At 35.9% G+C, this 15,366-nt stretch overlaps 1 protein-coding gene across 4 annotated transcripts in view; it reads left to right on the plus strand.

Annotated features, from left to right (window-relative positions):
• The window catches only part of LOC111875612, a 264,658-nt gene extending 251,336 nt beyond the window's left edge, over nt 1–13,322 (plus strand). For 3 of the 4 annotated variants that reach the window (XM_023871979.2, XM_023871978.2, XM_033755878.1), the window contains 4 exons: nt 1,446–1,607; nt 2,759–2,965; nt 6,564–6,749; nt 8,951–13,322. In XM_023871979.2, the coding sequence (XP_023727747.1) occupies nt 1,446–1,607; nt 2,759–2,965; nt 6,564–6,749; nt 8,951–13,119 (4,724 nt within the window). In that variant the 3' untranslated portion in view covers nt 13,120–13,322. The remainder of the gene's footprint in view (nt 1–1,445; nt 1,608–2,758; nt 2,966–6,563; nt 6,750–8,950) is intronic. The other variant, XM_023871981.2, reaches the window with a different exon arrangement.
• The last annotated feature ends 2,044 nt before the right edge of the window (nt 13,323–15,366 follow it).

Here is a 15,366-nt window from a genome sequence, read left to right on the forward strand (position 1 = left end):
AAATTCGACCATAAGCATGGAAGGAATGACTCCTTATTGGAAAATAAATATTTTCCTAAATCTTCCAGCAGAAGCTAAACTTAATAAATATTGTAAAAGTGTGTGATCTGGCATTTAGCAGAAATCAATCTGAGAAGATAAAGTATTCTCTGATTATTCTTGTGCCTTTATAGGAAGGTTTACAGTCCTACAGACCACATATTAAGTTGCTCATTCTGTCCATCTGTCTGTGTGCATTAAACAATTTGAGAACTGTAGGACTGACTTTCCTTACATTTACTATGGAAAAATTTTACAGAAAATTGTTGAACCTCTTCAACTGTCAGTTGCGGTGGGTAATATTAAAAACTTTACTTAAAAAATGAAGACCTAAGTGCATTTCTGTGAGTACCTTGACTGTAACTCAAGGTAGCAAAGAAAGTTCAAAAGAGAAGTTGCTGAGAATGATGAAATTTGCCTTTTGTTCAATACTTTCTCCATAAATCTTATGGTTTTTTTAGGTAATTAAACAAATCAGATGCTATGCATACTTTTAAAATAAATTATTCCTGACTATCCAAGTTTCTTATTATTCATGTATCTTATCCCTTTCATTAGTGTATCTGATATATATTTATCAGCATATTGGTTTAAACACGTGCAAACTTTATTTGAGCATTTGTAGCCTATTACAATTCTTATTTGGCTTGTTCGAATTGCTTCCTCATATGATACATCCCCTTAACTACAGTCCAAATCTTTTGTTCCTTAAATAAATATATGATTATACAAATATTATATTGGACATTGTCTGAGTTTTATTTGATATACACATTTTGAAGATTGGCTATAGGCCTATCTTCTTCCACTAATTGGTTGCTATTATACTCAGATAGTTTTATTCCGTTCTAAATTTTAATACTAGTGACAATGTCTGGGCTTGACTCTGGGACGTTTTGAATAGTAGGCTAGTACTTCAACCTCTTGGCATCCAGGATGGCCTTAATAGGTAAGGCATGACTCAAATTTCAGCCCAGCCTGTAGTTAGTTAAAAGCCAACCCAATAGCTGATGAATACTAAGCTAGTATGCTTAGCACTAGGTGGCTTGTAGGTGCTAAGTACTAGGTTCAAATCTTGGCCAGGATGACAGGTATACTGAGTTGGGTATCTCATGGTTTTCCTCAGCCCTACCAGGATAGGATCTAAATTAGGCCATGGCCACTTCTTCCAGATCCTTTGCAATTCATCATTCACCAATCATCATAACATCTGATACTATATAGTCTCAGTACTGGAAGCATAATTACATATGCCATGAATAAGAACTGGGGCACCACATATATAAAATATACACTAGAAAATGTCTACATACAACATAATACTGATGTAATAGTCAGTCACTGTTACAGACCTTTACAGAACAGATTATTATTTCACTGTAGTTATTGAAATTATTGAATTCCAGATTCCTTGACTCGAGCCCCATCACCATCTTCTTCCCTATCAACTATAAATTATAGCCCTGCTACAGCTGATAAGGACCGCCTAGCACTGGATATATCAGCACTGAAGCAACAATATGCCAAGCTACGAGAGCGACAGCGCCAAGCACATATCATTCTCACTGGTAAAATTCTACATCATTATTAGCTATTTAAATGTTAAGAATGAGCTATCTCATTTAGCATAACTAATTCTTTTGTGACTAAATCATATTTTTTTTATTTAGCTAAGCTGTTTAAATGGAACTTATGATATAATTTCTATTTGTGACCTTGTACACTATGTATAATGGAAATACAAAAGTGAAACAACTTTGTTTCTATAGAAACTTGACTTGGGAAGAGTTAAATATGATGTAATGAGCTTAACAGCCTTCTGGTACAGATAAAAATTATGTCTGAGGTCCTACAGAGGAGATCATTTGTGATATCTGAGCATAAATGAGAGGATAATATTAAAAATATGAACCAGTTATGGGCTCTTGTGACATGTTGATGAACCTTCAGGTTCCATATGAAGCAGGTAATCCCTTGACTAGATGAGTGGCTGTTGACTCTTGAAGGACTGTGTTACATGAATTTAATTACTTATGATTGAGATGATGTACATCAGAACATATGTTATCATTGAAATGAAATTAATTAATATTCTGTGCTTAAGTCAATGAAAACAACGAGATTAGGTGTGTTTCATTCGCACAAATTCTCTTCCATTCACTGGTTGTTTTAACATATTTAACATGCATACAATCTATAATATGTAACAAAAAATAAACATTAAAAGATTAGCTGAAAATATATGAATATCAATAAAATATGTGGTATTGCTTGGTTATTTGAATATGCTCCAGAATCATTATCTCCTTGTGAGCTAATATCAATTTGTTCATGTGTTAAACATAGCACATAAGGTATATTTTGTCCAACTTTATCCTCTAGGAATGTAAGTACTATGATCAGAAAGCCTGTCTGTTTAAATGTTAGTTTGCAAGTTTTGAACAGACTTTCCTACAAGTTATGACATAATATGTCTTATAAAGGTGTTTTATGGATAAATATTTAAACAATTTATAATTTAGTCACTTTTATGACATTCTATAATAAGACGAAATTAATTAAGCAAATAATTCCTACAAATTAATACAAACCAGCATGTTTTGACATATCTGTATTATTTACGATAAGAAATCTTTGACCATGCAAAAGATTTTATATTTCTTTGATCTATTGATATGCATGTTACAAAATGTTTAAACTTGCTTTTTTCTTACATTAGCAGCTTGTGCCCGACAGCCATTAGGACCACCAGTTCCTACCCCTGCTGCTATGAACCATCTGCTGTTAGGCAAGAGTGCACTACTCAGTGTGAGGGGCAAGAGAGGTGGTCCACCTCCAGGGGCAGTGCCACCCCCAGCAAATATTGCCTTAAAATCTGCTCCTAAACCACACAGGGGGCGTCAACAACTCCACATTACTCCTCAAGGTACTGTGGGACTTCAAAGCAAGATATCTTGTGCCTAGTTTGCCTAGTTGAAAGTGTTTCATTTTTGATCTGTAAGACACATCACTGTCTGGCCTGGTAACCACATATAGCACACAACGATGGAGAATTTGACAACCCTATATCATCTATTTCAAATACCTAAAAATCATGAAAGTTTTTGTGCTGTCTTACCCTTAGATGATAATTTTATATTTATAAAATCTGTGATCATATTCTGTATATTGAGATATAATTTGACCATTTGAATGTGCTTATTTTTTACAGAGGGTATCTTCCCCTACAGCTATCACATTACATGGGTTAAAACCTAACATTGTAGAAGTCCTTGTAGTTAGAGAATTAGCCACCAGGTGCCCGTAAGAGAAGCACTAATACTGCAGATGACATTGCAGTCCCAACCGTCTCCAAACACAAATTTTTATGTTTAGAGCTGCACATCCAGTAAAATCGTAATTTGATGAATGTAAAAGTGGATCAGTATATGGGTCATCTGTGGAAAATATGATGGATAAAAATTGTTTACTTCAGAGGTTCTTTGCATTTGGGACTATTCAGAATCAACACAAGGGAAATGGAGTGTATGGTGGTAATGTCAAGCTCTTGAAAATTTATAAATGTCAGTTAGTGTTTATTTTATATCTGAAGGCCAAATTACCACCACCAACTGTTATAACTGGTCAAGTTGTAACTGAAAGGTACGGGTATATCTCTGTTGCTTGTTTATTGTTTATTGTTATTAAATAACTCCACAAATCCTGTACAGGGGCTTTAGCACCCATAGGATATAGAGCTAGTCAAACTTATACAATCTCATACAAAACATAAAAAGATACATGGTGTAACATTAAATTAAGCCATATCATAACAACATAGATTCATACACTGTTAGAAATACAACCTTTTACTTCTTACTACTCCAAGTTCATTTGTCACAATCATTAAACATTAATCATAAAACAATATCACATAATACTAAGTAATAAACATAATTAAAATTAAAAAATATAACATACAGTTAATCCCATTTACATCCAATCAGTATTGCTTAGTTGCAAACTAGAAAATAGCTATTATGATTTTGTGTTGCCAGGTGCAGCAGGAGAGGAGTTTGGTATTTTTGCTTGTCTTTTATAAAATTTATCACGTTATTGAGGGTAGGTACTTTTAATGAATAAGATCTACAAATTTGTGATGATGATATATTAATAAAATTATTGTGTTTCTGGACATTATCCATCATCCTGTTTCTATTTAAAATACACAGTGTTTCAGAGACTGAATTTTGTCTCTGTCTTCAGGTGGAACCTACTTATTTAGGCCCAGTCAATAGAATGAGTCCCTATCTCCATTCACCAGCACAAAGCAGACTTGATCCAAAATATAAATATTCATAGTTATGATACAAGAATAAACAAGGATTTTCATGTTCAATTCTTCAGAACTACATTATTTAAAAAAGTTTGGTAAATATGGGGATAGAATTGTATAGTAAGGTGCCAAACAAAATAAAGAACTCGGTGGGGTTTTCAGCTTTTAAAAAAGACTTCAAATATTTTTTATTGAAACATTCTTTTTATACAATAAATGAATTAATTAGTTTTAATAAAAAAGTGGATGGTGCAAGTACTTATGTTTGGATGTCATGGCCATTCATGAGCTGTATATAGTAGTTTATAGTATATTTTTTGGAATGTTGTATTTACATATTGCTTATGATTGTAACAAATGTTGGTAGTATGCTTATAACTTTGTAGATTTATTTTGTTAACTTGTATTACTGAATGACACATCCAAGTGTTACTATGTAGCAAAAAGGATGAAATAAAATACAATACAATACAATACAATACAGGCTATAAAAACCCACCACAGCATAAACCACTTGCAAGAGTTACATTGAAAACATTAAAAACTCCATACACATGAGGCCAATGTAATATCAGTCACAACAGCAAAACAAGGATGTGCACATTAAAGAGCACAAACATAACCTGACCCAAGATCTGCTTGAAAAATCAAAAGTAGCCTAACATGCATACATAGAAATCCACAAAATATGTTGGAAAGAAGCAAAGGTCTTGAAGAATGAACCAAACATTTCATACAGGAAATACAAGGAATCCACCCACATGTCTCTGTTAGATCATTTGATCAGTCAACCCAGCTTGGACATCTCTCCTATCTGGACTCCCATTATCATAGTAGAAGATAGAAAACTGCAACTCCGTCCAGTACAGATTATGTTTGAAAACTTTATTTCTATTTTGATACCATACAGGGAATTTGTCTCTTTAGTGACAACTTCCATTCTGATAGTACTCTAATTTTAACAATAGCTGGGTATAGATGCTAGTCCTCATGTGTGTGGAGTTTTTTTAATTCTTTTAATGTTTGTTTTAACTCTCACAGGTGGTTTGCTCTGTACTTGGTTTATACTTCCTATCTTGTGTTGATGCTAATGTCTAGAGATAGGGACTGGCTCTGTTGATTGGGTCCAACTGAATAGGTTTGACCTGAAGACGGAGACAGAATCCAGTCTCTGAAACGTTGTTTATTTTGAATAAAAACAGGATGATGGATAATGTCCAGAAACACAATAATTGTACTTTTGATGAAGTTTGTTTTTAATGGTTTCCAGTTTCAGTAGGCTTTAGACTAGCATTCAATATTTTTCAAGTATAAGTGGCAGCTATCTCTATGACTTGGTAATCAAGCTTTACATTTATAATGTGGCATTTTTACTCCATGCAAGAATTGCTGAGCCACAGAAACAGCCACTGCTAAGTAATATATGCACACTACAGTAGAACAACGGGGTTATGCAACCCATTTCTAGGCAACAACTCTGTAAACATGCTCGCGGCAATGAACACAAGACAATGATAAAACTGCAATTTCTATGCAATGAAAGGATGTAGCAACAATAGGGAGTCCATTGTTATAATGATACGCGCTGAGTCTGGTTGCTAGACAAGTGCATTGTAAACATGCCTCTACAAGAATAGAAGAGGTACTCTATGTTGCCCATGCTGAAGGTTTATAACTGACACAGAGCATCACTTGAAAATTTTGGTGCGAAGCAGTCATTCAAAGAGAATTCAGAAGGAAGCTGAATAGTTCAAGTGTTGAAGACGTTATTTCATAATTGGAAAGGAACACCAATAAATTCATTCAATATTTTCATTATGCATACCCCCCCCCCTTTACACTTAATAATATCATGTCTGAAGGTAGATTAATTGTTATCACCTATCAAATATTAAGCTGTCACCTGTTGTAGTTTCTCCACCTCTTTCTCTGTCATCCCACAAATCTCCCCTGTGTTAGTTGGTAACTTAAGGCTTATATTGGCAATCTCTCATCTTCCAATCTTGCACAAGATTGTTTCACTTTTCTTTGTATTCAAAGTACATTAGTATATCTCTTAAATTTGACCAAAATAAGGAAGATCAAATAATCTAAGTTAGCTTGGTGAAATCTGAATTCTACCAAGAGGTAAATCATGAAATATAGTAGTTGTGATATTTATGTTTTAAAGAAAAGAATGCATTTTCAGACAAACAACATTTATTAACAGGACAATTGATCACAGCATCAAATGTTGAAGTAGTATCACCTCAAACTCAACAGCAGCAGACAGCAAATTTATGTGGCGAAACACTGCACTGGAAGGACACCACACAGAAAAAGCAGCGCAGAGGTTCACAACAAGATGCAACAATTGTTCAAAGTGCCCTTTCAGTAGTTGATGAAAAGCTGCAAGGTAACAGTATTGAATACCAACAAGTTCATATCCTAGCAGTGGAAAATAATTTATTATACAATACCACTTTGTTGCACAGGATGCTCCTTGAAAAGCTGATAATCGCTCGGCTAGTCAAGGCACCTTGGTTTTTAATAATTTCAGACTCAAGGTGTCTTATGTTCCTTTCCACTATTCTTAACTTATATTCAAACACCCTCAACACATAATTACAATATTTTTATTTTAAATTAAGAATTATAATAAGTTTTAACAAACAGGTTGGTCTAGAGGCAGTTTTCTAGGCTTCTATTTGGGAGGTGCTTGGTTCAATTCTCAGCCAGAACATTTGACAATTCTCACTGAGGATTTTCATGGCTTTCCTCAGTATCTTGAGAAAGTGCCAGGATAGTACTTAACATCAGGCCACAACAGCTCTCTTCCCGATCCCTTCCAATTCATAATCATTCATATCTCATTCTACCATCTAACACTCTCTCAATACTGAAAGCAACATTAAATAACATATGAAGAGAATATATAGTAAGTCCTATTACATATAAAGAATAGGCATCATTTCAAACAATATTTGGGACTAGTATGTGTCACAATATCTCTGTTGGTAGCAATGGCTATGGGCTGGACAACAAAGGATTCAGGCAGATTCCCAGCAGGGATGAGGCACAATAGATCACTGTGGTTGCAGTGCAAGGGCCAAGAAGGCCCACCCCTTATACATTCATTCCCAGCAGGGATAAAAGGTTTTTCTATAACACCCAGACTACCTCCAGGGCTTACCCCCCTTCCTAGCCAATGGGTAAAAGGGAATATTTACCAAGAGGTAAAGTAGCCAAGGCATGAAGCTCACCGCTCATCTTCATCTAATGCCAAAGTTAAAAATGTGTGGTATTTTACCTCCATTTCCCCCTATAGCTTCGTGGAATGGTACTTAAATAATTAAGCCCAAAGATAACTTTACCTTTACCTGTTTTATATCACCTTTAACTTTACCTATTTTACATCACATTAGAGACATAAAAGAAAAATATTTTAATATAATTTCTGACAGTTTATGGGCAGTTGACAGGTCTGTGTAGCAGGATCACTCTAGACTCAATTCAGCCATGACAACTAGAGTCCAGCACACTAGCCCATAACCTATATTCAGTATTATTGTTGGATTAGAAATTTGCATTTATAACTCGAGATTTTTTATCTGAACTTCTGTAATAGTAAAAGTAAGCTGTATGAATTCTACCCAGAATTCCTTGTATTCTTTCCTAATAACTTTTCAATCATATGACAGAATTTTATGAAAACTGCAATTAATATCTTGTCACATTACTAGAGACCCAATCTTTGCACTTTTAATATTTTACCACAGATAATACTAGCACAGCAATTTCAAGGGTGAAAGTAACACTGCTGCTTCCTGATGAAGGATTCCAACATCTTTGACAAATATGCAGATTCTGTTTACACAGTTTTTTATACAAATGAACAACAGTGAGACAACTGATAGTATTGAAGGTAATAAATATGAACCTGTGTGAAATTCTGTATGAAGGTAGATCACAAGAATACTATAAGTAAAATTTTACATGACATATTTTTCATGCGTTAACTATAATAAACAGGTAAAAGTAAAAAAGTAAAGCTATCCCTGTAACAGACCATGAAGGCCCATAGGGTTGTGAGACGTTGAGGGTCCCACATTATCTAGACGATCGGCTCGAAGGTGGCGGTAAGGTTGTCAGCCTTATGCGCTGGCCGCGCTTTACTCCCCAGGAAAATTATTTAATACGTGGTAGCATAGTTGGTTGAGGCACTATGCTACAAGCCGGAAGGTCATGAGTTTAAATCCCGATGAGGTCACTGGATTTTTTTTTCAGTTGACCTAATCCTTCCACCCACACTTTGGCCCTGGGGTTGACTCAGCCTCTAACAGAAATGAGTACCAGGAATAATAAACAGGACGACAGTGAAAATCATTGAGGTTCTGACAAATTTAATGTACTGCAAATTGAATCTGTACCAGTGTAAATTACTACAGAAATGGAATATCAAATTATATAATTATTAATCCATAGCTCCTAGCCTGACCATGCAGATTGAAGCACTGGAAGGAAAGTGGGTGTCATAATTCATGGTGGTGGTCTTTCAAAGACAATGATGTAGTATAGGTTTTAAACTATTAGTGATATAACTGTTATGTGTTCCAGGGATCAGACATGAGACTACACTGAGCAGGGAGATACCAGTAATCAATGAACCAGAGTTACGGACTGATGATACCGAGAAACAGCATGATACTGAAAGTGATGACAGTGGAAGCAGCACATCAACTGAGCTGTGTGATGAGCCAGACAGGCTGAGTGACTTTGATTCTGAGGAGCCTACAAGTATTAGTGACACATCATCACAAGTCCTTTCAACAGGAGAAGCCAATGTTACTAAACTGGCATTTCCTTCTACAGCAGATAAATCAGGTCCACCAACACCAGAATCACTTCTTGAAAATAATATTTCACCACTGAAGCCCCCAAAGAATACAGTTATACCCTCAAATTCAAGAGAACTCATTGTATTAGATGCTAAACCTCCACTAATTTCACAATCAGAAAAATTGACAGATAACTCCATTAAGGTAGTTGACACAGAGCCTTCCTCAATGCAGCAGCCATTATTTTTGCTTGAGGAATGTGAAATAAAGCCACCTAAACAAACAGATGAAGTTCTAGTACCTGAAAATATACTGGAATTATCAGTTACTTCGCCAGCATTTGTAGCTGATGACACTGAATCAACTGTTATGAAGGAGACTTCTGAATTGACTTCTCAGACAGAAGCATCTCCATCCACTGACACTCTGCCTGACTTTAAGTTGTTATCGTTGCAGACACCAGATATTTATTTCACTGTTGTAGATAACATCAACAAACTATCAATTTCTGTAGATTCTTCTAGAGCAACAAGTTCAAGAGAAAGTACTTCAGATACAGAGCTTCATAATCCCAAACAGTCTTCATTAGAGAAACCTGGGCCTGAAATAAAAATTGATGTTTCAGATATCTTAAAACAATCTTCATCAACAGAGGAGCCATCTCCAGTTTCATCTGACTTATTTACTTCTTTCCAAACTTCTGAATTAAAAATGGCAACTGAAAACAGTAATAGTGATGAAATTATTTTAAAAGAAAAAGAAGATACTCATTACTGTTTTGAGGTGACAAAATCTGATGAACATATTTCTGAAGATTTCGGTATGGTAGAATCTGACATACATTTTACAGAACAGCCTGTTACACACCCATCTACTTCAGAAGTAATGCACCCAGAAGACAAAAATGAAGTGGCAACAAGTAACATTTGTGCAGAGCTCAAATCTGTGAAAGTTACAGACTACTGCAAGCAAAAAAGTGCATTAATACTAGGAATTACTCAGGAGAGCCATCAAGATATTTGTAAGTCATTACATAGCCCTATTACTGAAACACTACAATGCCTACGCAAGACAAAAGGCATTTCACCTACATCTTTTCAGTGTAGTGATTTTTCTCCAACAGCACCTAACAGGATGCTACAAGATGATATTTGTAGCACTACAGACAGAGATAATACAACAAGGGAAATTTGTGCTGAAACTAATAGGGAATTAAAATCAGAAATTGGAATATGTACAGAAAGTTCAGCACTGGAGACTGACAGTTCTTGTGTGGCTTTCAGTAATGTTGAAATATGTGATTCTGTAGAAGATGCTGAACAAGTGAACACATTGCAGGATTTCAGGAATACAGAAGATAGGAGTGCATGTGTGGATGATAGTGAAAGTGTTTCAGAGTTACTTGAATTGAATCAGAGATTTCAGGATAGGGAACAAGCATGCGAGGTAGGAAACATAGCAGACAAGGGGGAAACTGATATAGACTGTGCAGAAATGAGTGAGCTATTAGAAATTGACCAGAATATTAATCTTGGGCGTAGGAACAGTGAGCGTGCACTGAAGATCATACAAGAGAATTCAGAAATTCTCCAGCGAATTTTACAATGCCAGGGAAGACGTCCAAGTAAGCTATCAGATGATGAATCCAATGGTGGCACCACAAAGTCTTCAGAAGCTGACTCCAATCTGCCATCCATCGCTACATCTTCCAGTCCAGAAAATGTTGACATGATATGCCAGCAGCTACAGGCTGTAAGTGACGTACCAAAAATAGATTCACGTAACAGTTGCATTCTGGCGTTTGTGAGTCCTAAAGATAATACTTCTGTTGACTTACCAAATGAAGTGTCTTCAAGTTCACCAATTCCTAGCCATTCCCTTCCAGAAAGTGAAGTCTTCCTAGACCACCTGCAGTCTGACAAAGAGATGTCCCTAAAACTGCAGAGTCCTCAGTGTGAAAAGGAAGAACATGTCATGGTCACAACTACAGAATACTGTGATAACCATTGCTTTTCAGCTCCTGATATGCCTGAAGAATTTCTGAAAACACAAAACTTCTTAAAACCTCAGCAACATGAGAAGCGAGAATCACTTCTTAGATCAGCTAGAAATTTTGTGCTCTCCCTAGAAACTACAATCAAGAAAGATCCTAGATGTTCTTTAGCTTCTGAAGTTTTGAAACCAAAGCCAGAGACTGATGATGTTACACAAGTTTTCCACCCTTCTGATGAACAGTTTCAGTCACACTCAGAAGACAGAGCTACTCCTAATATCTCTGTCCATTCTTTGCACCCCTTAAGTGATAATGTTCACCATAAGGATAGCAGAGTAAGCAGAACAACAGAGCTGGAGCTTGACAGAGAAAACTATTCATCAAAAATTCAGTCTGGTTGGAAAAGGTTTTCAGGAATGGACAGCAGTTTAGGTGAAAGTATTTCTTCTAAATTCCCTAAACGCTATTCACTTGAAGCCACAAACTGTAATTCCTATAGCTCATATGGTTCAAAAGATGGAAAGGAGAATTTAAAGTATCTGGAATCTTCTGTAAAAGCAGTCACAGACACAAAATCATTAACATCTGTTAAATGGACTGATGATGATGATGATAGTGATGGTGACTTTACAAAAGATAAACGTTCCATTACACTTGAAAGAACTTTTAATGATTTTCAGTCTCATACAGATACATGTTTCTCAAAGCTCTCCAACGACTTACCACCAACTTCATCTTGGTGTTCTGAGAAATCTAAACTAAAAGATGATTCCTCGCCTATAAAATCTGTCACTGACAGTCACAATTTATTTTCACATCCTAGCACTAGCTCTTCAACATACTCAGCAGACCTCAGAATTTCAAAGCCTTACACTAGCATTTCAAGGTATGAATATTCTCCTACAAAATCAAGGAGCAGTGAGAAGGAATCTAGCACACATTACTTTGAACATGACAGCAGTAAACACAGAGATGCCCTTTCACCATGGTATGCTGAAGATTCAAAAACCTGTCCTTCAGATAAATTTAGTTTCATATCTTCAGCTGATAGAACCGAAGTATCACCGATTGGTGATTACCTACAAAAATCGTCCTGTTCTTCTAATAAAAGACTCACAGAAGACTTCCAAAATAGTTGCCATTCCAGTGCACCTTCAGCCTTCGAATTCAGTAGTGGAACCTGGAATGTGGTGCACAGAACCACCAGAAGAGATCATAGTCGGCCTCATTCAACTATAATCACAGATGCCACCCCGACAGAGATTCTGAATCGATCCTACTCTTCAAGTTCCATTGATGGCTACCTTACAAGAACAAGACCTGACCTACCATCACCATCAGCTTCACCTGATCGAGGACAACCTCTCTCTTCCTTTAAATCTGTACATGATGAATCATCTTCCCCTGCTCCCACAGAGACAAAAAGTAGCATGTTCAATCCAATTCGTCCATGTGAAATGGACATTCCTATGCAAGTTTTAGCCACTGATCAATACAGACATTCTTCCAAGTCATCTAGAAGAAATGACTCTCAGCACAAATTCTCTATTAAGGATCTGTCACCTCCAGGTTATTCATCATTCCCACAGTCAAGATGGGAAAAAGATAATCCATCATCATCATCACCACCGCCACCCATTAAATCAGAGAATAGTAATGAAACATCTGACTCTCAAATTTTCTCCACAGAATCTTCCTTGGTTAATGCCCCTTTGTCAGCAACTAAATTAGGTAAGTCCCCTACAGTTTCACCAACAAGAAGTAAAGATATTCATGTTTCTTTGCCTCCTATAAAGGCATCAAATATTGGCAGTCCAACAAAATCAAAATCAAAATTTGACCCCTTTCCCCCAAGATCAACAATGAGGCAACCCAAGGAACTGGGCATAAAGTTGGGTCTCTATTCAACAGACTGTGTAAATAAGAATGGAAAAATAGCAAGTAAGAAAACATGAGAATAAATTTTGTCCATTTATTTAAAACTAACAAGTAAGTATTTACACATGCCATATTGAAATTAAAACTGAAGAGTCTACCCTTCCTGAAATAATCCTTTTCCTATACTTTAAGATATAATTCCTATAGAAAAGGGAAATTAAATTCTTTTGTCATTACAACAGTAATATAATATAATGTAATATGATGATGATGATGATGATGATAATAATAATAAAAGCGCACGAGTATTATGATTCACGAGAAAGAGTACCATGTTGTTATTAGTTCAATTTCTTTGGTATCTTTTATCAATGCCACACTGACATCATAACTTGCATTGTGCGGAATAAGTTCTTACAACAGAAGCACATGCTCCAAGGACATATTTTATTTTGTTGATGCAAATACCCATCATCGTAAGTGTTAACCAAATACCACAGTGCTATACAATATTATTTCTGTAACAGCTTCCTTATCAAGACTGACATGGTAATTGTCCACATTGTGCACATCCCAAGGTTCAACAAATACTGGGTGTCTGATGTGGCCTTTTGATCCTCCCAAATCATGCATTTTTGTCTTCAAAGAGTACTTTTCAGATTCATCTGCTACGTCTTTCTTTACTCTGGATCATTATTTTACACAAAAGAGGTCATACTCTTTCATGTCACTAGCAGGAACTTTACTTAAAAGAACCTGTATTCAAGAAAAAAGGAAAAGGCAATGCTTTAGTCTTGAATGTGTAACCATGTTGATTTTTGGTAGTTAAAGAATTTGTTAAATGAAATATATCATCTTTTTTAGTTTTGAATGTTCATTTGAGATTCATAAAAAGATGAAATGACTTGAATAATGCCTAATGTCTTAAAGCAGTGCAGATATTACATATTACTAAACCCTGAACAGTGGCGGCTCATAGCTAAAATTAGTGGGGGTGCTGCTCCAGAAGCGCACAGTTCCATACAAAGATCTGGCTACTGACATTAAGCTTAAGGATTATATATTGTATTGTACAAGTATAAAGAAAAAATTACAGAAAAAAGGACTCATTATATAAATGTTATCGATAATATCATGTGGAAATTGGGGGTGCTGCAGTTCGCAGTGCCTATATGCGGGCCGCCCCTGACCCTGAATAAAAATATATCAACTTTTGTTCATAGGATTTGATGTTCTCACAGCTGTGATTATGAAGAGTTCTATCTTCTGGAATATAACATTGTGTAGTCTGGTAAAAGTCAACCAACATTTCAGAAGAATGTGTCACCTCCATCTTCAGGGTTGAAAAGTAAGCCAAGCACTGCCTGCTGCCTGCTTCATGCTGGTATCTTGTGTAACTTACTTTTCAACACTTAAGATGGATGCAACATGTTCTTCTGAAGCATCAGTTGACAAACAAAAATGATGTAAGAGTGTCAATGACTGACTTAAGAAACTAAAACATGGCTTGGAATGCTTCACAAACTGACACTCATAAAATATAAACAAAATGAAACTAGTATTCACTACATAATATTTCATGGCATAATATTGATATTATATGCCAGACAATCAACTTCTCAATTAATGTGACCAAAAATTAGCATGCAGTCCACTTTCCAAGCCCAATCTAAGCAACAAAGGTAACTTCAGGAGTGGGGTGAGGATTAGTTCCTTGGTACTGTAGTCCCCCCACACACCAGATGAGTACGGAAAATTGAAGGAATAATTCGCAAGGGAAAAGCAAAGCACTCAGAGTAAAACATATCCCAGTGTCATTCTGTTCACCACAAATCCAATATGAAGTAACCTGGGAATGAACCCAGGCCTCCACAGAGACAAACTAGTAACTAACAATTGTTATCCTGTCTTCTAGTGAAATTACAATTCTGCACATGACATAGGAAATGTCAGATTTGATGTTCTCATGACAGTGACCATGAAGAATAATATCTTCTGGGATAACACCATGTGGTCTGGTAGAAGTTTACTGTTTTGGAGGAATATACAGTTTCCATCTCCAGAGTCAAAGAGTAAGTAAAGCAAGTAACAAGCAGCTTGCTTCCTTGATCTGTTGACTCTTCAACTCTGGAGATGGAAGCAATACATTCCTCTGAAATGGCAGTAAATTCTACCAGACTACATGGTGTCACATCCCAGAAGACATTATTCTTCTCAATATGAATAAGATCAGCTGTAAAATTATACTAAGTATATGTTTAGTTTCAAAATGTAATGACATTACTTTATGATTAATTTGCCATCCTTACAATTTCATAGATAAG

Source organism: Cryptotermes secundus, unplaced genomic scaffold, assembly GCF_002891405.2.
Source record: "Cryptotermes secundus unplaced genomic scaffold, Csec_1.0 scaffold50, whole genome shotgun sequence".
In the NCBI taxonomy this organism is placed as follows: domain Eukaryota; kingdom Metazoa; phylum Arthropoda; class Insecta; order Blattodea; family Kalotermitidae; genus Cryptotermes; species Cryptotermes secundus.